Source organism: Amphiura filiformis, chromosome 20 (genome assembly GCF_039555335.1).
Source record: "Amphiura filiformis chromosome 20, Afil_fr2py, whole genome shotgun sequence".
Taxonomy (NCBI): Eukaryota; Metazoa; Echinodermata; class Ophiuroidea; order Amphilepidida; family Amphiuridae; genus Amphiura; species Amphiura filiformis.
The window spans coordinates 2,729,534-2,752,766 of NC_092647.1; the positions used below are offsets into that span (position 1 = coordinate 2,729,534).

At 41.5% G+C, this 23,233-nt stretch overlaps 1 protein-coding gene across 1 annotated transcript in view; it reads right to left on the reverse strand.

Annotated features, from left to right (window-relative positions):
* Window positions 1–23,233, reverse strand: part of LOC140142761 (dolichyl-diphosphooligosaccharide--protein glycosyltransferase subunit STT3B-like) — a 170,409-nt gene that overhangs the window by 111,245 nt on the left and 35,931 nt on the right. The window contains 1 exon segment of the mRNA XM_072164750.1: window positions 7,909–7,997. Within this exon segment, the coding sequence (XP_072020851.1) occupies window positions 7,909–7,997 (89 nt within the window).

The window sequence follows — 23,233 nt, forward strand, 5'->3', positions numbered from 1 at the left end:
CCCATTCAAATTGAGAGCACTATCTACTGAAGATAGCCCAGTCAAATTAAGAGCACTATCTACTGAAGATAGCCCAGTCAAATTGAGAGCACTATCTACTGAAGATAACCCATTCAAATTGAGAGCACTATCTACTGAAGATAGCCCACACAAGAGCACTATCTACTGAAGATAACCAAGCCAAATTGAGAGCACTATCTACTGAAGATAGCACAGTCAAATTGAGACACCTATCTACTGAAGATAGCAGCCAAATTGAGAGCACTATCTACTGAAGATAGCACAGTCAAATGGAGACAAATATCTACTGAAGATAGCAGCCAAATTGAGAGCACTATCTACTGAAGATAGCAGCCAAATTGAGAGCACTATCTACTGAAGATAGCAGTCGAATTGAGAGCACAATCTACTGAAGATAGCAGCCAAATTGAGAGCACTATCTACTGAAGATAGCAGTCAAATTGAGAGCACTATCTACTGAAGATAGCCAAGTCAAATTGAGAGCACAATCTACTGAAGATAGCCCAGTCCAATTGAGAGCACTATCTACTGAAGCTCTTTCAAGTTCTGTTTTCGTCGGAGTCATGTCACTGCCTGATACAATTTGATATCACAGTATGCGTGTGTATGTGTAGCCCGACCAAGTGTGAAATTAGTTTTTTATGCATTAATTATGATTTCAATACATCCGATTACACAAGATCTATAATGCAAAGGAAATAATATTTGCAATACACTCCAAGTATGTGCAATCCAATATATGATCAAATGTGACGTGATCAAGCAAAATCAGTAGTCGGAAATATTAATTTCCAGGTATAGACAGACAAAGTAAAAACTTTCTTTTGCTGTCTATTGTTTTGGATACACTTCAACTGTTCATATCTCCGGAACTAAATATTTGATATCTATGGGTTTTTTTGCACAATATACCTTTGCAAATGCTTTATACAATCATGTAGAAACTTAAAATTGAATATGCCTGACTTTAGACTGATTAAGCTCGATCACACCACATAATTACTAGTGCCAGTGAGTTGTCAAGGCCCATTTTCACGTAACAGCCCCTTGAAGTTCTGTTTTCGTCTCAGTCAAGTTATACTGTCTGATACGAATTGATATCACAGTATGTGAGTGGGTGTGTGTAGACAGACGATGTGTGAAAGAAGTTTTTTATGCATTAATAATGATTTCAATACATCCGATTACATGATGTCTATAATGCAAAGGTAATAATATTTGCAATACACTCCAAGTATGTGCAATCCAATGATCAAATTTGAACATTTGCGCAGGAAAATATGGATTTGTTAGAAGCAAAACTGGTTACAACTTTATAATTTAACCTCACACAGTGATGGTATCTAGGCCAAACCAGCACTCATAGTCATTATTAACTACTGTTATTGTGCATCTTTTAAGTCTCTTCCATCAGTGTGGAAACTCCCGAGGTATTTAAAATCCATATCTACAACTGAATTTGAACACTTCAAGGATATTTATTATCCAAACAGCCTTGGAAATCAGATCAAAATAGACATGTTGCTCTGACAACTCAATTCAATGCCACTGAATCAGGGGTAGCGCTAGAACAAAGTGCTCCAGAGTCCGCAGGGACCCCAGAACTTGCAGAAAATCTGAAAGTAGGGGGTCTGTAGTAGAATTTGGCGAGTCAGAGTTGCACAAATGCAGCATAAATAGTATGTCTGCAGTAGCACTAGATTGTAAAGCTGGGGGTCTGCAGGAACCCCTGAACCCAGTGAGTCCGGGACCCCAAAATGCAACCTAGCACTACTCAATTCAATGCCACTGAATTCAGCTTGATGTAATACAACTTGAGCCAACACTACAATTGGAGAAAGCATGGAAACCACAAAGTCAACCATTTTATTTGCTTAATAATTTGATAATTTGCCTAAATGCATAAAGTCTGATTCTGACTCCTCATCGTGGCGCGATGCAATGCTGCGATGCTATAAAATCTGAAATCTGAGCCAGGCTTTACGATCTTGGCAGTGAAAATTCTCATTGCGCTGTGGAAATTTCGGTCCGCAATGGAGTTGGATTTTGTTCAACTTTATATAGCACCGAAGTTGCGATATCGCAGCCGTGCATGGTTGAGATTGGCTGCTGGAAAATCAAGGTCGGTAGAATGAGCATAAAAGGAGATGCAGACCCCACATGCTTTGAACATTGCAGCATCGCGCAATGAAAAATTGAAATGTACATTTTAATTTCATCATGCGATGCTGCAATGTTTTAAAAGCATCCTGCGATGTGGAGTCAGAATTGGACTTTAGTCATCAGGTTTCAGATATAATAGCTTCAGAAGAGCAGGCAATGCCTCTCCAACTAATCATAATTAATATGCAGTGCTAATTTCTTACAATATTTATATAGTCTGAAACAAAATGGCTTTAATTTTTCAAGTCCATACAATCCATTAACTCAGCCACACGGAACAAAATATATTCATGCATTGTGATACTTCGGCTTTAACTTTTCTGTCATAAAAGCACAAAAATAGACGCATGAAAAATTCCCACTAGACTTGAATATCGTTGGTTATCTGAATGTGCTAATAACTTGGCTATGAATGAGCAAATTGATATCTCACAGCAAGTGCCAATCATCTTGTATACTTTATAAACAACAGTAATGGAATGGCAAGATAATAGACAAAAAATTAATACAGTACATACAGTAAGCAAAATAATTAATTAAGATTTATATGCCATAATTGGAACCAGCAGCCAAAAGCTGCATCTTTTAGCTCGAATTTAAGACCTCATTCGTTGAAATCGTTCAAGAAATAAAGACACAAAAATCCAAAAACCCAAGTAAGATGCAAATTAAAAAGTTGCAGTTTGCTTCATTGCATGCCCTATTGATTTGTACACAAAGCATTCATGAACAAGAGACCTAGCCATTGATTAGCATGAAAACTAGCATCATGCTTTAATTGCAACTTTTGATTTTGTTTCTTCTTCAGGTTTTAGATCACTGTTTCTTTAATTCTCAACCAATTTCAACAAATAAGGTCTTAAATAAAATATTTGTCTTTGTTTAGAAAGGGGTGAACATAACTGGTACCTTAATTTTTGGCTTACTGTATTGGTACTTCTTTGCTGGATAAGAATCAGCCTGTAAAATTATACCTTGTAAGGCAAAATTCAAGCCGTGCTTTCGTTGGGAACACGGTGGCCGAGCGGAACGGGCTACGACTCATAATCGGAAGGTTGCGGGTTCGAGCCCCGGCAACGCCATCGTGTTGTGCCCTTGAGTAAGGCACTTTATCTCGATTACTCCTCTCCACCCAGGTGTGAAATGGGGAGCTGTTATGAATACTGTCCATTGAGCGCCGCCTAATGGTATGAGCATGCCTTGGGCATTGTATGGCAGCTGACATATTCTAACGACGGCGGAATAAATGTAAAGCGCTTTGGTACATGTTCACATGTGAAAGGCGCTGTATAAATACCAACATTTATTATAACAACAAGAATCAAATTTGGTATTATTTTCTTCTAATTTTTTTATATTTGGTCATAATATTCAAAGCGAGAAAAAGAGACAAAATGCAAACTGCAACATTTCTAATAACAAATATGGTTTATTAAAAACTGAAGTTAAAATTCAAATATTTAAATTCAAATATTTGAATTCAAATATTTGCAGGAAGGTCGGGCAGGGCATTCAATGTTGGCAACTTGATGAACCTTCTGATGTGTGACATGGGAGTACAATTAATGTTACTGCTTCACTATGATGTAAAATATAGAAATATCACACACTGAGTGGCAACAAACTAAGGGTTGCCAAACATGTGATTTGTAGCCCATGTGGGCTCCAATAACTTCAGATCACATTTTAGTGCTCCGAAGTCGTACTGCAGTTATATCCAATAACTGCAGATACGAATTTGGAGCACTAAAATATGATGCAATTGAGCACAGCCACTTGCATGCACAGAATACTGCATTTGAGATACGACAAAAAAAGAGCATTTAATTTCCTTTGGTTTTAAACTGTTCCAGCTACACTACAGCCTGTCTCAAACAAAATTGTGCAAGTGAAAAGTGCCCTCTGTGGCAATTAGAAAATATTGTTGTGACATATTGCCTACATCAACGTCAAGGGCATATTCGTAGCTCTCAAATGCCGTTTAGTCTGTTCAATTTGCTTGTTTTAATCTTGAGATATGCTTACTTAACAACGAAAGGGTAAAATCACAATTGTGCCACTTTTACTAGGGAAGAGGGCTGTACATGTAAATCAATAGCATCAAGTTTATCAAGAGTTCCTTCACAAATCAAAAGAACGCATCAATTACACAACAATACAAAATTGTTTTTAATGTTTTATCATTACAAAGGTATAATGATTCTCTTTTTCCACTAACGACCTATTAAACGATAAATAAATAATTCATTCTGCTGTAAAATTAAATACATGTGCATTCCATTGATTTTACCATGGTAAATACTGTTCTTTTTGTCATTCAAGACAATGTTAAAAAACAAATAAATATTACACACTTATGGGTTAATGAACTTTGACATGTTCATGAAATTTGACAAATTAATGAAATTAGACAAAATAATGCACGCGCGCTGGTGTTGATGCGTCTAATGCACAGGTATCGTGCATTAGACGCATCAACATCAGCTATCATTGATTTACATACAGCCCTATTCCCTAGTAAAAAGTGGCACAATTGTGATTTTACCCTTTCGTTCTTAACTAAACATATCTCGAGATTAAAAAGAGCAAATCGAACAGAACAAACGGTATTTGAGAGATAAGACTGTGCCCTTGACGTTGATGTAAGCATCATGTCACAACGGTATTTTCTAATCGCCAAAGAGGGCGCTTTTCACTTGCACAATTTTTTTTGAGACAGGCTGTATGAAAGAAACAAGTAACTCAATGTTGATGGCAGTGCTAGCATTCCCCTGGGCCCCGTGGAAGAACAGAGGATACCTTAAAACATCCACTGAATGAGTAACCCAGGCAGAAGAAGAAATAAAACAAACAAACAAACAAGCAACAGGTTATTCCAGTTGAAATCCATACACCCCCCTATGGGAGCCATGACCCTAATCTCCCACACAAGGGGTGCAGATTTCAAATATGTGACATGATCAAGGGGAATGAGTCACATGTCGACCCTGGTTGAAAATGAGTTTTACATACGTTTCTAAAGAGGACATTGAGACCTTTCAGAAACTGAAACCCCCATGTTGATACGACCTTTCTTTGCGAAGTTACATCAATTAATCAATCGCTGAAAACAATATAAAACAAAAGCATTTTAACACTTTCTTTGCCAATATCTCAAAATAAATATTAGCGACATCCGACTCATTTCCCTTGATCATGTCACATATAGTCACCCACTGAAGTATCCCCATTTGAAAGTCACACTCTCTGAATTGGAGAAATTGTCTTCCACAGGGGTGCATGGATCTCAACCGGAACAGCCCAATTTTAGCATAAATTTATAACATGCAAATGGAACAGTGTGTATTTAAGTCAAAACCTGATACTTGTGACAGCTGACTTAGATTAGTTTTAATAGCATCAAAATAATCAATTGTATCATGTGCATGTATCCTGTTATTTTGTGCGGTTTTATTTTTGTGAATTTTGCAAGTGGACGTCTATTTTGTGTAGAGCCACAATGCACTTGACCCATTCCCTGAAATGAACAACTCACAAAATGTCCCAAAATGTCAAAATTCTATATGTTAAAATAACAGCAACATATAGTTTGCATAGATGTGCTGCAGCTTTGTACCAACTGTATTAAGGGATCTGGAATGAGCGTTTTGAGCGTTTCGACAGTATTTTTTGTGGGACATGAGAGCACATCAGACATATCGAATTGCATTCTGAATACAAAGAATGTCTTTCTGATATCAAATAATTTTCATTTTATGAAAGTTACGATATAATACAAATTTTATGACAAATTATAAAAATTTGATATTTTTCAAATTTTTGATATATAACTGTCCTCGAAGTAAATTTTATAAATCTAACGATATTTTCTTAAAGTGTATGTAGCTGGGAGGAAAAGCCGACGATCAATTGAAAATTTTAACCTTTCATATTGAAGATATGGATTTTTTTCCCAAAAAGACCTATTTCATTTTGGTGTTTTGGGAAAAAAATCCATATCTTCAATACGAAAGCTCAAAACTTTCAATTGATCGTCGGCCTTTTATCCCACCTACATACACTTCAAATATAAATCATCAGATTTATAAAGTTTACTTGAGCACTGTTAAATATCAAAATATCAATTTTAATGATTTGCCATAAAATGTGTATTACATTGCGTAATTTCAAAAATCAAAATTATTTGATATCAGAAGGACATTCTTCGTATTCAGAATGCAATTCGATATGCCTGATGTGCTCTAATGTCCCACAATAAATACTGTCCAAACGTTCATACCCCAGCCCTTAACTTGGCACAATTCCCATGAGATGTTGGATTTTATATATCTGCCTAGGAAGTTATTATTGATGTACATTTCTTTTCATTACTGGTACTATAAAACATCACTTGTCAAATTGATATTAGGGAGTCTATCGTGACTTTTCACTGCTCATTCAAAGTTTATTGCTGTAAACAACATAACTTAATTGTTTTGTGCTCTTTAATGACTAATAAATAGACAATTATAATTTTACATCCAATACTCAAAAAGAGTTATATTGGACTCGACTACAATTCGTCCAACATTGAAAACTCATTAGCTTGATCAATAAATATGAAATCCGATTTTATATCAAAAGTGCTCCGAAGTGAGTCCTGAAAGATATATGTACAGTCTCTCCTCTTTGGAATCCAGGTAATTATTTTCTTTCCTTTTTTTTTTACAGCTAATTTGCACTTTCATTTTGAATATTTCTCATTTTTCTTACTCAATATCACTCCAGTATAGACAGACCTACGTGCTTCAGAAAAATATTGTAAACATTTTCCCGGTCTCATTATCTTTCCACTACACTGAATGTGTGCCAGAGGCATAAATAATATGTGAAACTAAAACGCACTGATGTCCTATTGCCCATACCAATTCCATTAAAAAGGGGAAGTGAGAGTAGTAAAAAGAAAGTTCAAAGAAATTATTACAAAGCTAATAAAATGCACGATTTAACAGTATATCATGTTTGCTGTACAATGAAGCTTTCATTTTAAAAAGTTTCCGTTATAGAGAATAGTCAGTATTGCGGATGTTCTGATACATTTACATTAAATTCAATACTTTATGTCTATAAATTTACAGCTAAATGTTCGATTCAAATTTCACAGCTGAGAAAATCAATCAACTTAATTGATCAGAAGGTCAATAAAATATGTTTTATGCCCTCAGCAACTGACCCAAAAAACATGAAAATCTTGGGTCACTTTTTTTCTAATTTTTACACTTTATTTCACCCTCTTTTTACAACTACCTTAAAATGCAATCAAAACATCACATCATCACATCAGGACAGCCTCTGGAAACTAGTATAGCCTTAAAATCAGATATCAACAGTGCTCAAAGATGTGGTTTCACTTTCAATGTCAATTTCAATGTCAAAATGGCATAAGTGCCCATGACCAAAGGGCAAACAAACAATTTTTTTATTGGCCCAATCGTGATTTAAATCAATGATTTAAATTGGCGTGATATGACTTGCTTACTTGCTTAAGATGAGTGGTGTCCTCGAACTACTAGGATTTATTGAGCCAATCAGCAGCATGGTAAGTATAGTGGTAGGACTGAAGAGGCTTAACCCCATGAGTAAGGGGGGAGGGGGTTACCAATGTAAAACAAATGAAAGAAGGGTGTGCCACATGATTAATATCGTCCCAATTTTTGGATTTCTTTGAGTTTTAGATTTACTTACCAATTGCAATGAAACAGGCAGCAAGCAGCCCAGCACTTGGGTTCCATAGCTCTGTAGTCAGACCATAGGCTGCTAGCGCAGTCAGCCCACTGTGATAAAAGAGAAGAAACAATCACATTGATGAACTACTTTGTTATAATCAAAGCGAGTAAATGGGGAACTTGCATTGAATTATCCGGAAAACTCAATATTCTCTCATGTTTCAGTAACACCTGTGAAGGATAAAAAACTGCACATTTTCAATACTTTTAGCATGCATCTGAAAAACCTTTTTACCAATAAATAAATTCAAGCATTGATAAACTACCTGCAGTCAGCAGTTTATGTTGGCATTGATAAACTACCTGCTATCACTAGTAGATGTCGGTATTGATGAACTACCTGATAGCAGTAGTACTGTAGTAGATGTGGGTATTGATAAACCATGGAGGTATATAAATAAATGGAGAATGATCGCCAGAATTCTAATCTCTTAAGTGGAGATTATCCCGTTACCTCTATTCAATGAGTCACCAAACTTGAATTGACCAGCCACTTCAGCCAAGCTATTGATCTCCACGATGGTTATGAGCCTCTACCATGGTTCATTGATTGTCACTCCCAAAATTTCCTCATAGGAATTGACCCTACATTGACCCGTACAGGAAGCCTTGTAAAAGAGACTGTATAATGACGTCAGCTAGTCAATCAGATGTTCAAAGTCACCAGTTTTGATAGCTTATAGTTTCAATGTATGATCGTATGCGAAAACCCGAAAAAAATTCGGATGTTCTGTTCTCAAGTTATGAAACTGTTTTCTACACTAGTTGTGCCGTAACTTGACAAATATACTTAGTTTTCATGTTCATATATTAAGCTTTTAAGGGGTCTGAGGGAGTTCAAATATAGTGCAAATGAAAGCAAAACGTTTTACCTTCCGATTGTGAAAAAAAATTATGTTGGGCCAATTTGGGCCATTTGAGTTCTGACGAGCAAAATTTACGGAAGTACTTGAATTCAAGCAAAAGTGATGATCAGACAATCTTTTCTAGAGAGAAATTGATATACGGAATGTATAGGCCCTACATACTTTGTTTAAACAGTTTCTCAGTTTAGTGTATGATAACCGTTATTTTGGTTGAAGCTTCGGGTCAAATTGATTGAGTGCCATGACGGATATGTCATGTTATTGTTTTAAACTTTTAATTCTGTAGCCTATTGTCATGAAATCGTATAGGCCGTCTAAATCATCATCATTAAACTTCTCATTTTATAATAAATAATTATCAGTATTTAGGCCTAAATGATTATTAATATTATTAGGAGGCTATCATTTTCTTTGGAGGGAGGGGTTCCAAATATACGGGGGGGGGGTCATAACTTTTTGGGGAAAAAAAAGTCATAATTCAATTTTCATGACCAAAATGTAGGGAGTCACAAGATGACAACAGATAAGGTGTTTCTTTTTCAAAAGACTGATTTCTTGATGCAATTTACCTGAGACTAGTATACCTAAACCTAGGTATACTAGTCTCAGAATTTAAGCACTCAATTTTTGGCTAAAATGAGATTTTGATATCAAAATTTTATGAAACATGAGCACTTTCCAATAAGTATAAACTTCATTTTACCCCATTGAAATCAATGGCCAGTGAAGCAGACTTCACAATGTAATCAGCGTAGCATAATCAATATAAACCTGAAATTGCCTATTCAACAAAAATTGGTCATAACCAACGTAGTACAAAAGAGGCTTGGCTGGATCATTCTCCATTTATTTATATACCTCCATGGATAAACTACCTGCTATCAGCAGTAGATTTTGACATTGATTAACTACTTGCTTTCAGCAGTAGATGTGGGCACTGATAACTACTTGCTATCAGCTGTAGATGTTCGCATTGATAAACTACCTGATATCACTTATTGGTAAATTATGCTTTACAAATCCACTTGATTACTCACGTTTTTAGACGTTTCATCTTCCTACGGAAGACTTCATCAGTAATGTGATGAACCAGCAACACTCCTACTCTCATCTCCAGAGGGTGTAGTTCTTTGCAATAGCTGGTCATATACATGATTGAGTGAGTATGTCCCTTCATCGCGGTTGATAACGTTGGCCCCCCGTTTTCTGATCCACATTGCTTCTCTAATCCATCTGGTTTGCTTACATGAGTCTTTGTCGATTACTTTGGCTCCGTCCCAATCAATAACATGGTTTTGTTGCGATACATGATCTGTGATGGCGGACTTGTTAATTTCATCGACCGACTCCTTTCGAACAGCGCGTGTGAATTTCCTCTCTGTTAACTTTTCAGATTCTTTTAAATGTTCTTTCAGTCTTACCCCGAAAGGTCTGCCAGTTTCCCCAATGTACGACTTCTTGCAACTTTTGCATGGTATTTCATAAACACAATCGCAAGTTTTGGTGGCTTCTATTTTGTCTTTGGGGTGTACAAGGTTTTGTTTCAGCGTATTGTGTGGTCTCATCGCTGTCTGGATGTTATGCTTTTTAAACACACGTTGCAGTCTTTCGACACGCCTTGGACATAGGGTATCACTACCATGCCCTTACTTCTTTGTGTGTTCTTGTCCTTTGCTTTCTTCTTCGCTTTGGTCTTATCACTGATCTGTTGTTTCACTTTTTCAATCGTCCAGTTAGGATATCCACATTGATTTAGCGCATGCTTGATGTGTTCCTCCTCCTGTTGTTTATCCTCCTCTTCCGTTACAATCGCGTCTTTCCGATCAAGCAATGTTCTGACTACACCCAATTTTTGAGAAGCAATGTGGATCAGAAAACGGGGGGCCAACGTTATCAACCGCGATGAAGGGACATACTCACTCAATCATGTATATGACCAGCTATTGCAAAGAACTACACCCTCTGGAGATGAGAGTAGGAGTGTTGCTGGTTCATCACATTACTGATGAAGTCTTCCGTAGGAAGATGAAACGTCTAAAAACGTGAGTAATCAAGTGGATTTGTAAAGCATAATTTACCAATAATTGATATCTACAATCCTGATGAACTTATTCAAGGAGTACCTGATATCACTATTCACATAGATGTGGGTATTGATAAACTACTTGCTATCAGCAGTAGATGTTGACATAGATAAACTACTTACTATCAGCAGTAGATGTGGGCATTGATAAACTACTTGCTATCAGCAGTAGATGTGGGCATTGATTAACTACCTGATATCACTATTCATTAGTAGATGTGGGTATTGATAAACTACCTGCTATTAGCAGTTACTGTAGATGTTGACATTGATAAACTACCTAATATCAGCAGTAGATGTTGACATTGATAAACTAGCCTCTACCACTAGTACATGTGTGTATTGATAAACTACCTACTATCAGCAGATGTTATTGACAAACTACCGGATATAAGTTGTAGATGTCGGGATTGATAAACTGCCTGATATCAGCAGTAGATGTTGGCTAAAAGATAAACTTTCTGATATCAGCAGTAGATGTTGGCATTGATAAACTACCTGATACCAGCAGTAAATGTTGGCTTTGATAAACTACCTGGTATCAGCAATAGATGCATGCATTGATAAAAAAATCTGATATCAGCAGTAGATGTGAGCATTCAAAAACTACCTGATATCAGCAGTAGATGCATTGATAAACTACCTGCTGCTGTCAGCAGTAGATGTTGGCATTGATAAACTACCTGATATCACTATTGTGTATTGATAAATTACCTGCTGTCGGCAGTAGATGTTGGCATTGATAAACTACCTGGTATCAGTAATAGATGTTGGCATTGATAAGCTACTTTCTATCAGCAGTAGATGTTGGAATTGATAAACTACCTGATATTAGCAGTATAATACATGTACATTGTATATACACTACCTAATATTGGAAGTAGATGTTGTTATTGATGAACTACCTGATATCAGCAATAGATGTGGGCATTGATAAAATAACTGCTACCAACAGTAAATGGTGGCACTGATAATAAAATACCAGCTATCAGCAGTAGATGTGGGTGTGGGTGTATAATAAACTACCTGTTACCAGCAGTAGATGTTGGCATTGATAAACTACCTGCTATCAGCAGTAATGTGGGAGCTCTCCAGTTACAACAAACATATTTCAAACAGACCTCCAAATGCAACTTCCCTTTACCATGTCAGGAAACTTATTTATTAGCTACAGTCTACGGCCCTGAAGGACTTAGACCAAACATGGAGTGAGAGACCATCTCGGTTGGTTGCACTGAGTGTGAAGCATGTTATAAGCTCCGTCTCAAACTAGAGAGTATACGTTAATGCTCGGTTAGATAACTTAAAATAGACAGTGTACGATATGAAGTTAATGTTTGGAACTCTGACTATGTGACAGAATACATTGCAATGCATGGCTTACGTGTATGGCTCATCAACAGAATACGGAAAAAATCATAGTATCAATTATTCCAGCCAGTAGTCAAATTAAGAATGTACTAAAGAGGTAAAGCATTGTGTCTGATAGGCATAAAATTTCACCAGAATAAAAATATGCACAAAGCTCTATTACTTAAGGGGGTACTACACCCCTGGTCAATTTTGTGCCTATTTTTGCATTTTTCTCAAAAATTAAAGTGCATTGGTGACAAATAAGATATGTATATATTATAGGGGCAAGGACTACAACTACTGCACTGGAAATTTTATTTCTGTACAGACAACAGTTGTGGAGTTACAGTCAAAAATGAGGGAAAACCAATATTTGATCAATAACTACTTGCTTTGAGTTGCTGAATTTTCAGTGCAGTAGTTGTAGTCCATGCCCCTATAATATACATATCTTACTTGTCACCAATGCGCTATAATTTTTGAGAAAACTACCCCCTTAAACAAATACACAGTCATGTCAATCTCAAGTCAAGATTTGCTTTTAATTTCAGGTGATGCTGCACTGACAGATTGCATAAAACATTAAAAGCAAAAGTGATTCCGAGAGAGAAAAAATTACTTGTCCTTCTTTTAGTGTACACTTCCGACTTTGAAAAGAGCATATAAAGTCAACATTTGTATTATTTATATCATGTAACATGACGAATGACCACAAAATCAGGCCTTTGCATAAAGGACAGATCTTGTTAACCTCCCTCGCAAATCTCTCTCTCTTTCTTTTCCTTTTAAGGGATCTAAAATGAGCGTTTATTGCGTTTCGACAGTATTTTTTGTGGCACATGAGAGCACCTCAGACCTATCGAATTGTATTTTGAATACGAAGCATGTCTTTCTGATATCAAATAATTTTCATTTTTTGAAAATCACAATATAATACAAATTTTATGACAAATTATAAAAATTTGATATTTTTCAATTTTTGATATATAACAGTCCTCGTAAATTATATAAATCTAATGATATATTCTTAAAGTGTATGTAGCAGGGAGGAAAAGCCGACGGTCAATTGAAAATTTTGACCTTTCATATTGAAGATATGGATTTTTTTTCAAAAAGACCTAATTGTTTTTGGTGTTTTGGGAAAAAAATCCATATCTTCAATACAAAAGGTCAAAATTTTCAATTGATCGACGGCTTTTCAACCCACCTACATGCACTTTAAGTATAAATCATCAGATTTATCAAGTTTACTTCAAGTACTGTTAAATATCAAAAATATCAATTTTTAATGATTTGCCATAAGATGTGTATTAAATTGCGAATTTCAAAAATTCAAAATTATTTGATATCAGAATGACATTCTTCGTATTCATAATGCAATTCGATATGTCTGATGTGCTCTAATGTCCCAAAATAAATACTGTCCAAACGTTCATACCCCAGCCCTTAAATCGTTGCATTGTAGCAATATGACCAAAATAATTGCAAAACAGCTCATTTTACTTCTAACTGTAACAGCTTGTCCTATTTAATATTGGAAACATCAGTCAAATGCTTCTTTATTTTTGATGTCTCTTGTGTTTTTATCATTTTTTTTTATGTCTGTTATAAATCTAAGGTAAGCTTAAAATTGGCCAATAAATCATGACAACACGTTGTGACATGGGCATGGCCATATAGAATTTCAACCAGGAAATTGAATCAGGAAATGAACTAAAAGTGAGATGTAAGCTTATCACATTTTTGAAACTTTTGAGAGACAGTTGGCAGGTCTGACATTTAAATCTTTTCAGTTCAGAAGGAATGAACCTACTCAACAATAATTCTTTTTAATCAGATAATAATAACAATACTATTAATAAAATACATTACATTTGCTTATTTTTGTGTTATTTACTTGAACAAAAAGAACCAATTACTAGGTTCACCTCACACCAACTAACAAGTTCAATTCACACCACACAGGTATGCAAAAGAATGAAAGATGCCCTTGACAATTGAAATCTACACATCAACTCCCAAGACTGACAGTAATCAACCATGTCAGATGCACAATGCATAAGGTTGACATCCTTATTTCTTATTCCTCATATATTGCCACTTGCTTGTCAGTGCTGCCATAATGAATCGCATGCCCTCACACAAATTAAAACACAGAGTAGAAAACATTACACGTGTAGCAATGTGGCTTGTAAGCTATACTATAAGTGTGCTGACTGTCACTGTGTACAAATATGCGTATGCATGCATTTAGCTTGTAACAGCACAAGGGCACTTTGGAACACTATAATGCTTGATTAAGAAAATTAATAGCCTTTAGCGTGTGTTATACTATGGTTTGAAATTGCTTTTTAAATGAATCACTAGTGGAAGCCAGATTGATGGAAATTATGATCAGAAAATTTTGACTGATAAATATTATGCTTCAAACCATATTGAGTGACTTGCTCCACAGCAACACGATCAATATTTCTTGAATTTCTACTTTTTTCTTGATTGTAATGCCCAGTGGTATATTAAAATACCATGTGAAAGACAAAGCCTGAAGTGCTTTAATTACAGTAAAATTTAAGATTTTATAATAAATCCGGAGATCTGCGATTTTATTCAGAGTTAACCGATTGAGTGATGGCTAAACAAATCGTGTACATTTTATTATTGAATCATTGAATTGAATCATTGAAGCACTGACATATAAACTGTGTGGATATTGCCATTCGCCTTACATCTTGTATAAATTGTGTACCGTTACATATCGCTATTTGTTTCACGTCTTGTTTGTACATCCCAGCTGCATGAAGCTCCGCCAATAATCATATTAATACAATCGGTGAGCTAATACACCTATTGCAGGCACTGGAATGAAATAGCAATTTTCTTTATTTTACGTAATTTGTTTGGCTCAAACTTAAAAGGGTACAATGTGATCAGCGAAATCTAACATTTAAATAGGAAACTCTTCTTTATGCAAGTCACACATTATTGCTTTAATTCTGATAACGGTGTCAGATCATGGTCAGAAGATAATAATGTAGACAATGATTATGATGATGGCAACGATGGTGAATCCTACTATTTGATTTTTTTTAATGGTTGTTGTGATCGGCATGATGTGTGCTCGTGCCCCGAGTCTAAGAGTTACACATGTAACGGTTTGAAACTATGACCAGGATTACGTAAATGATGCAAATATGCATATAAGATAGCATATAAGATAGGTCCCCCATAGGGGGTATTATACTAGGACTGGTCACAGTTGGATAGTAAGTTGTCTGGTGTGTCTGTGTGAGGTCCATGGTGTGTCGATTAAAAACGGGTGTGTGAGTCCTCGGTTAGATCCTTGTTAAGTCGGGGTCCTCGTTTGAACGTATTTACAAACAGGGGTGTGTGTGGGCCCATGGGACCTTATACATGGTGTATTTCACACCAAACAGGGAATTCACTCCTCAGTTGTCACACTTTCACAGTTTAATCCTCTATGCCAAAATTAACTTTTTACAACAAGACAAATATTTAGGCTAAAAAGAACTTGAACTGTGTGGAAAAACTATTTAAAAAATCATTAAAGTCCCCTAATAATTGTCCTTGGTTGTTGACACAGTGCCCATTGTATGTGAGCTTTACTTTCTCTTTTGTTCAACAAACCAACACCTTTACTAAAAAAAAACCCACAAAATCCTACCCCTGAAAAGCTGAACATAATACTCATCAGCTATTAAAATCTGTGTCGCAGACACGTTGGCAGATTAGGCAGTCAGTCACCTGCTAGTGAGCGGATCAGAATGATGTTACCAATTGCTTGTAACACAAGCGAAATCATTTTAATCAAAGGGCTGGTGCTGTAAGCAGTAATATGATCACAATAATGGGCTCTTCCCGTTGAAACACATAAGCCCCCTGTGGAAGACATAACCTCAAACTCCCACTCAAGGGTGTAGATTTCAGATCGAGTCACCCATTCCCGGTAACCCCATTTGAAATTCATACTCCCTGTGTGGGAGATTAAGATTGTGTCTTCCATAGGGGGTGTATGGATTTCAACTGGAATAACCCATTTTGGAGCAGACGACACTGAATGGGTGACTCAATTTGAAATTCACACTCCCTGTGTGGAAGATTAAGATCGTGTCATCCATCGAGGGTGTATGGATTTCAGCTGGAATATCCGAGTGATACCAATCCATGTCAATTTCAACCATCACCATTCATCATTGTCTTGAATGTCATCTTCGGAGGTAAGATGGTGTCTTTTTTAGGCTTTCAGGAATATTTTTAAGTGCAAAGGACATAAAAAAATGCTAAAAAATTCATTTTCGACATAAATACACAATCAAGAGAATTCAGAAATCAATATTTTTCGGCTAATCTTTTTTTTTACAATTATCTCCACTGTGTGACTTTGTTAACTAAATGCTAGTTAAAAACTCAATTTACGCATAGAGAATGAATTTGAAAACAATTACAAAATATTTATTTTTCTCTGAAATGAGTGTGTTATTGACAAATTTACAAATCACATTTTAATGAAAAGCTATCTCTTGTTTGTGGAGTGATTACAGCATCCAAATCTACCAATTATTTGGTAAAAAAAAAACAAGTGTCAAGTTTATCTTGAAATCAGTAGGCATTCGTAATACCAAATGAAGACAATTTCACTGACGTAAGAAATTGCAATATCTTCCTTCATTCTTAAGGTAGCAAATCAAGTCCGTCCCACAGACCCGATTATGTTCCAAATCTCATACGATCCCAGCTCAACACCAAAGTACGTTACCATAATGAAATTTCATGCTTCTTCTCACATCATATTAGTCCCAAACAGAAATGTTTGGTAGACTCATAACCGGTGCGATCTTACCTTTCCGATGTTGATTAAGATACTTCTTGCATCGATCCCGAGATGCGGAAAAACCAATAGTCATTTTGTCCCACATAAATGAATAAATAACAAAACCCCCGATCCCCGGTGGACTCACCCAAAAGGTGACGCCACACCATATGATCGCCCCTTATCCGACTTGGGATCCCCTACTCGGACCAAACTTGTAGGGGGTGGCCGGGGTCCGGGATAATCAACATCGGAAGGTAAGATCGCACCGGTTATGAGTCTACCAAACATTCCTGTTTGGGACTAGACTCAGTACACGGTCGATCTTACCGCTTCCGATGTTGATTAAGATACTTCTTGCATCAACATCTGAAAGATCGATCAAGCAAGTAACCGACGGATGGAGGTACAAGATTGGTCAGCATCTGATCAGGGATCGGGAGCGGGTAACGATGGTTTTCGCGAGGTCAGAAAATATTTTCCCCCAACGGTCGGGAAACAAAAAGACCACGCGATCACAGACATAAACCTCCTTACTTAATAAGTTTGGTGGTTAAGAATAGCGACACTGGTTCTTACCATGCTGAGTATTCTGTATAGTCTGAAAACCTGGTACCCGTACACCACCGTATTATGATCGCCCGAACAATGTCCCGGTAAACCTCCCGCCCCATCTCTGATTACTAACGTAAACGGAAGTATCGTAGAGAAGGGCGAAGGTGGCTTCCGGGACACCGCCTGCTAGATCTCCTCAAGGGACAACCGAACGGTATACCCAAGATGATGAGATAGTTCGTGTCGAGTGGGTCGTGGGACGCGAAACCTTCGCGATCCCCCGGACCCCACCAACACCTGGACCAGCCATTGCGACAGCGGCTGGACCGATAGGCTCTGTAAGGGTGATGAATGCGGTCGTGAGTCCTCGCAAGGCTTGTGTTCGAAGAAATAGTGCTGCAGCGCCTTATCGGACACCCCAGCCTATCTTTGGCTTCAGCCAACCTTGCCCAACCCTGGGGATTGGAGAGGGACGAATGTCGGTATGCACCGCGCCCGTTCAGAGTCACGAGAACAGAGCGCCCGAAACAGTGTCGCTCCAGTGTTTGTGAACACGAAGCTAACCTCGAGACCGTGTGCAACTCAGCACCGCCGTCCCGAAGCCAACGCCAAACCGGAAAGCCATCTTGAGAGTTACGATTTAAGCGCCGCTTTTGACGGAAGGTCAAAAGGGTGACCCTTAAAGTAATCTAAGACTGTGTTGGGATCCCTTAGGAGGATCACTTTCCTTTTGGTAGACACTCGTTGAACATACCGTCGGGCGTAGACTAATAAGGTAACCATCGGCTATGATAGTCGACCCGCCTCGAAACCTCGGTGAATGGAGAGGACAGCTGACTTATAGCTGGCCCCAGTGGCCCGCTGAAGTCTTGCTTGGAACTTTTCTGTCAGAAACTCCGGAACTAGCAGCACAGAGGTTCTAAGCGGAGAGCTATTTGTCTCATTGCACCAAGCGTAGTATGGAGCCAGACTCTGGCTATACGTGCGGAGGGTAGACTTCCGTCTAGCCCCGGCGATGAGAAAAACAGCTTCTGATGAAAAGTATCCTCCGCTGCGTGTTCCTGGTAAGGGCCATGCAGCTAACTGCAGGTGCTCTAGTGATAGACTGGTACCTCCGCTCCGGGCATCCGGAGTAGATCTGGTACTGGGAGTGCCAGCGGCCTTGCCGCTAGCAGAATGACAATGCAGTCTTCCCACCCGATCTTGGCCACCACCCTCATGAGTAGTGAGATCGGAGGGACTGCATAAGCTGTCATCCTCCCCAGTCTATGGACAGAGCGTCCACGGTGAATGCTTGGGGGTCCGCGACCCTTGAGCAGTACACCGGCAGTGGATGCTTGCGATGAGATGCGAACAGATCTTTCGAGGGGTGGTACATCCCTTGAAGATCGCCTGAGCGACCTGCGAGCAAGGGACCATTCTGCTGGTCCCGACACCCTTCCTCGTGACAGATTGTGCGCGAGGATGCTGGTGACGCCCGCGATGTGTATCGCTCTCATCGTAATCTGCCTGAACTTGCACCCCCCTATCAGGTGTCGTGCATGCAGGCTCAATCGTGGTGGCCCGGAGTCCCCTTGTCTGTTGGGGTAGGCTACCACGGTTGTGTTATCCGTCAGGACAACGGTATGTGATTCCATCGATCACCTCCTCGTAAGCGAGGAGGTTGATGTGAAACTCTGTCTCTATGGCCCCCATAGGCCCGAGACGGAGTCTCCGTGGATGTGGACCCCCAGCCCCGCTTTTGACGCTATGGTCGCCACTACGTGACATACCGGGGTGCAGGAAACCTGACACCCTGGGTCAAATTGGGCTGATGGGTCCACCACCAGAGTTCCTCTCGCGCGATCTCCGACAACGGAACCGCGAGGGAGATTGGGTGACGACTGGGCCTGCAAGCAGGCTAGAAGGTGTAGTTGGGTAAGCCTAACGAGAAAGCGGCAGTACAGTACGAGGTCTACCATACTGGCCATTAGGCCTACCACCTTCATCCATGCCACAGCGGGTTTTGCCCGAGACTCGCCAAGAGTCAGGCACACCGCACCATGTTCGCCACCCGCCGGGTGAGAGCACCGCGAACCCCTCCGTGAGGGTGATCTGGGCCCCTACAAATAGTGGTGTCTGCGTCCGGACCACGCTGGACTTTTTTTGAGCTGATCAAAAATCCAGGGTCCCGCACCCTACGGACTATCAACCCCATGAGACCCGTAGTCTTCAGTGGAGTGCGTCCGTATATGAGCCAAACGTCCAGGTAGCAACTGATGTTGACACCCCTGTGCTTCAGGTACGCTGCCACCGCTCTGACCAAGAGTGTGAAACACCCTGGGAGAGATGGACAGGCCGGATGGCCGGTATCAAAACTGGTAATTTTGATCCTGTACCTAGAAGCGCAGATGCCTCCTATCTTGAGAGGCGATTGGCATATGCAGATAGGCGTCCGAGAGATCTAGCGATGCTGTTCCCATGCCCCTGATGGGGCAGGCTAGCACCGAGGCGAGAGTCCCCATTCTGAACCTCTTGGGCCTGAAGAACGTGTTCAACAGCCTGCGGTTCGGATGGGGCTCCTGTCGCCGGTCTTCCTTGGAGCCAATGGCTCCAAGATCACCCGTAGAACGGGGGTAGACCGGGACAATCGCCCGCCTGTGAGAAGCTGTGTGATCCCTGTCAGTAGTGCCCGACGCTGGGGGCCGCCTGACGGCACTACTGTGGACCTCTGAAATGTGCAGACGAATGTGGGGAGACTGGGTTGCCAGTCTGTAACCCCCACTCACCACTGACCATACCCAGGCGCTCAAAGAGATGGTTTCCCACCTCTGGGTGAAAGCCATAAGCGGTCGCCCACTGGGAGATCCCCTGTGAAAAAACCGCTGAGCCCCCAGGAATGCTCTGCCTAGCTTCCCTTGGAAGAGCGCTTGCTCTTCTTCGGGCTTGCCAGCTGTTCCTGTGCTACCCTTGCGCCTCCCAGAAATGGGTGCTGCAGAGGTAGTGGGCTCGGTACTGTTGGTGGTGCACGGCCTGCTGAAGTCGGAGCTCCTACCCATGGTAAGGGCAGTTTCCGACCTCTTCAGAGTGCTCCTCGTTGGTAGCTTCTTTGCACGGTCCTCCACCGTGGCGCAGAAGCATCCAAAGAGAAAAAGGACCCTGCCTTTCCATCGCGTTGAGCGATTGGAGTGGCAGGCCCCTCCCCGGCGCTGAGTGGACACCCTATGGGCTAGGCCCATGGAGCTCTCGTTGAGGCTAGCTGTTAGCACCGCTAATAGGCTCACCTCGGAAGAGCTCAGATGTTGTCTGAGCGTGATACGCTTGACGACATCTGGGTCCCTCTCGGATCCCCTCAGGTAGGTCCCGTGGTCCTCCCGCGTTACACGCAGAGGAAGCGTGCAAGCACGCGGCGTCATAGCTCTACTGAGCTCGACAGCCCTACGATATCTACCCGTGAGGTTTGCCGGGAATGAGAGTGCCGGCGTCCCCTGTGAGGAAGCAGCAGCTGAGCATCCTACTGAAAGGATCCCCTGGTCCTCCTCCATGGACTCCCCCTTAGGGGGTGTCCGGAGGAAGATCAGTGCTGTTGCTCCCCTCGCTGGGCAGCGGGGAAGGAGATTGTAGTGATGTCACTACGGACTCAGCTTCGACTCCTTTCCCTCGCCCACAGTATCCGTATCATGCTCCGATGATGACGGTAACTGAGGACGGGCATCTGAAAGCGGGTAAGAAGGCATAACCACTGTGTGGCTCGCCGACTACCTGCCAGCAGAAGAGGGAGTACTCCGCAAGACCCTGAGGTATCCGCCATGGCACCACTGGGTCCGCATGCTCTCGCAGCCGCCGTCCCTAGCGCTAGCAGCACGGGCCTACCCTGATCAAGATCTGGGTTCGCCCCATGCCAGCTGGCCTGGTCAACAGCTGATGTTGGTACTGCGTGGCCATCGCTAGTCGACACTTGCCACGGTGCTAGGCCGTGGAAGAAACACCCTGCGGCGGGTACCACGGGGCATACCCAGCCGGCAGCTGACCCTGAAAGGATCCGCCACCAGGGTAACCCCATGGTACTGCAGTACCAGCACCGCCTCCCCCCCCCCCTTGTTGCCACAGAGACTGTGGCGACTAAGGCGGTGCTGCGGTACCGGTGCGGTATCAGCGTGGTACCGTGAGGGTTCCCAACTGTGGACCGCTGTACCCTCGCCACACCGTTCCCTGTTTGGGGATCAAGCTGTGTGCTGGCGTGTACCGGCGCTGGTACTAGCATGGGTACCCGTGAGGGTTCCTGTTGTGTACCGCTGTATGCGTGGTTCCAGCGTAGGTGCCCGTGAGGGCTCCCGGCTGTGTACCACTGTACCCATGCCTCACTGCGCTCCCCGCAAGGATCAAGCCGTGTGTATGGGTACCCCGCTATACCGGCTGTCCCTTGGCTAGAGGGAGCTTGCCTAGTACCACGGGTAGCTGAGCGTGCATACCCCCGCTCAATCACCTCGCCACCTGAATAGGCAGCGTCAATCAATGGAGCTATGCCCTGTTGATTTGACAGTGATCGATCAAGAGAGGGTAATTGACCCATTGACGGTAATGGATCACCCACGCTCCGCTGGCTCTCGAGGACATAAGTGGGTTGTTGATCAGCTAGGCTGTTCAAGCTACTTACTGTACCCTCTAGAGCTTCGCCCAAGGTCGCTGTGTGTGGCGGACCACTCACGGCAGCTATGGGCGGGTGCATAGCGGCTACCACTGAAGTCAAGCCGTAGCTCGCCTTTGTAGCTGCCACCGAATGCACCTGGGTCGCTGTCCCGTGAGAGACTGCGAGCCCAACCCCTGAATAATCGCCAGCCAGTCCCTGTGGACAGCCAGCAGCTATTCTAGGGCCCAGGGTATCACTCGGCGGTCCCGCCATGGAACGCTGCCGCAGACAACCCCAGTTGGTTCTGCTAAGACTACACCCACAGCGTTAGCCGCGTATCGTCTCTGCTGAACCCATGCATGCTAGGGTTCAACCCAGGCAAGCCCGGGGGACCCTTGCATGCTGCCCGTCGCTGGCTACTACTGTGGCTGTTTGAGCCCGTAGATATGCCTGCAACAGACGGGTGTCCTCCTGCTAAAAACCCGTGAGGATTTTCGCTGGAGGACTGGTATCCTCCTGCTACAAAACCCGCTAGGGTTTTCGCTGGTGGTTACCGCTCTGCTGCCTGCTACTTTGCTCGGCGTATAGTCAGTGCTTTCGCTGGCTGCTGAGCCTTTGGACGCGCTTAGCAGTCCCGAAGGAACCGCCTGCTTGTCCGGGACCGGAGCCCCCTTTAAGCAGACCTGCCATGACCCATAGGGGCTGTCACAGCAGAATCTACCGTATCGACTGGTATCCTCCTGCTGCAAAACCGGCTAGGGTTTTCGCTGGTGGTTACCGCTCTGCTGCCTGCTACTTTGCTCCGACGTATAGTCAGTGCTTTCGCTGGCTGCTGAGCCTTTGACGCGCTTAGCAGTCCCCGAAGGAACCGCCTGCTTGTCCGGGGACCGGAGCCTCCTTAAGCAGACCTGCCATGACCCATAGGGGCTGTCACAGCAGAATCCACCGTGTCGACCTTACCAGTGCCCTTGGTAGATTTCTTCTTCGTCT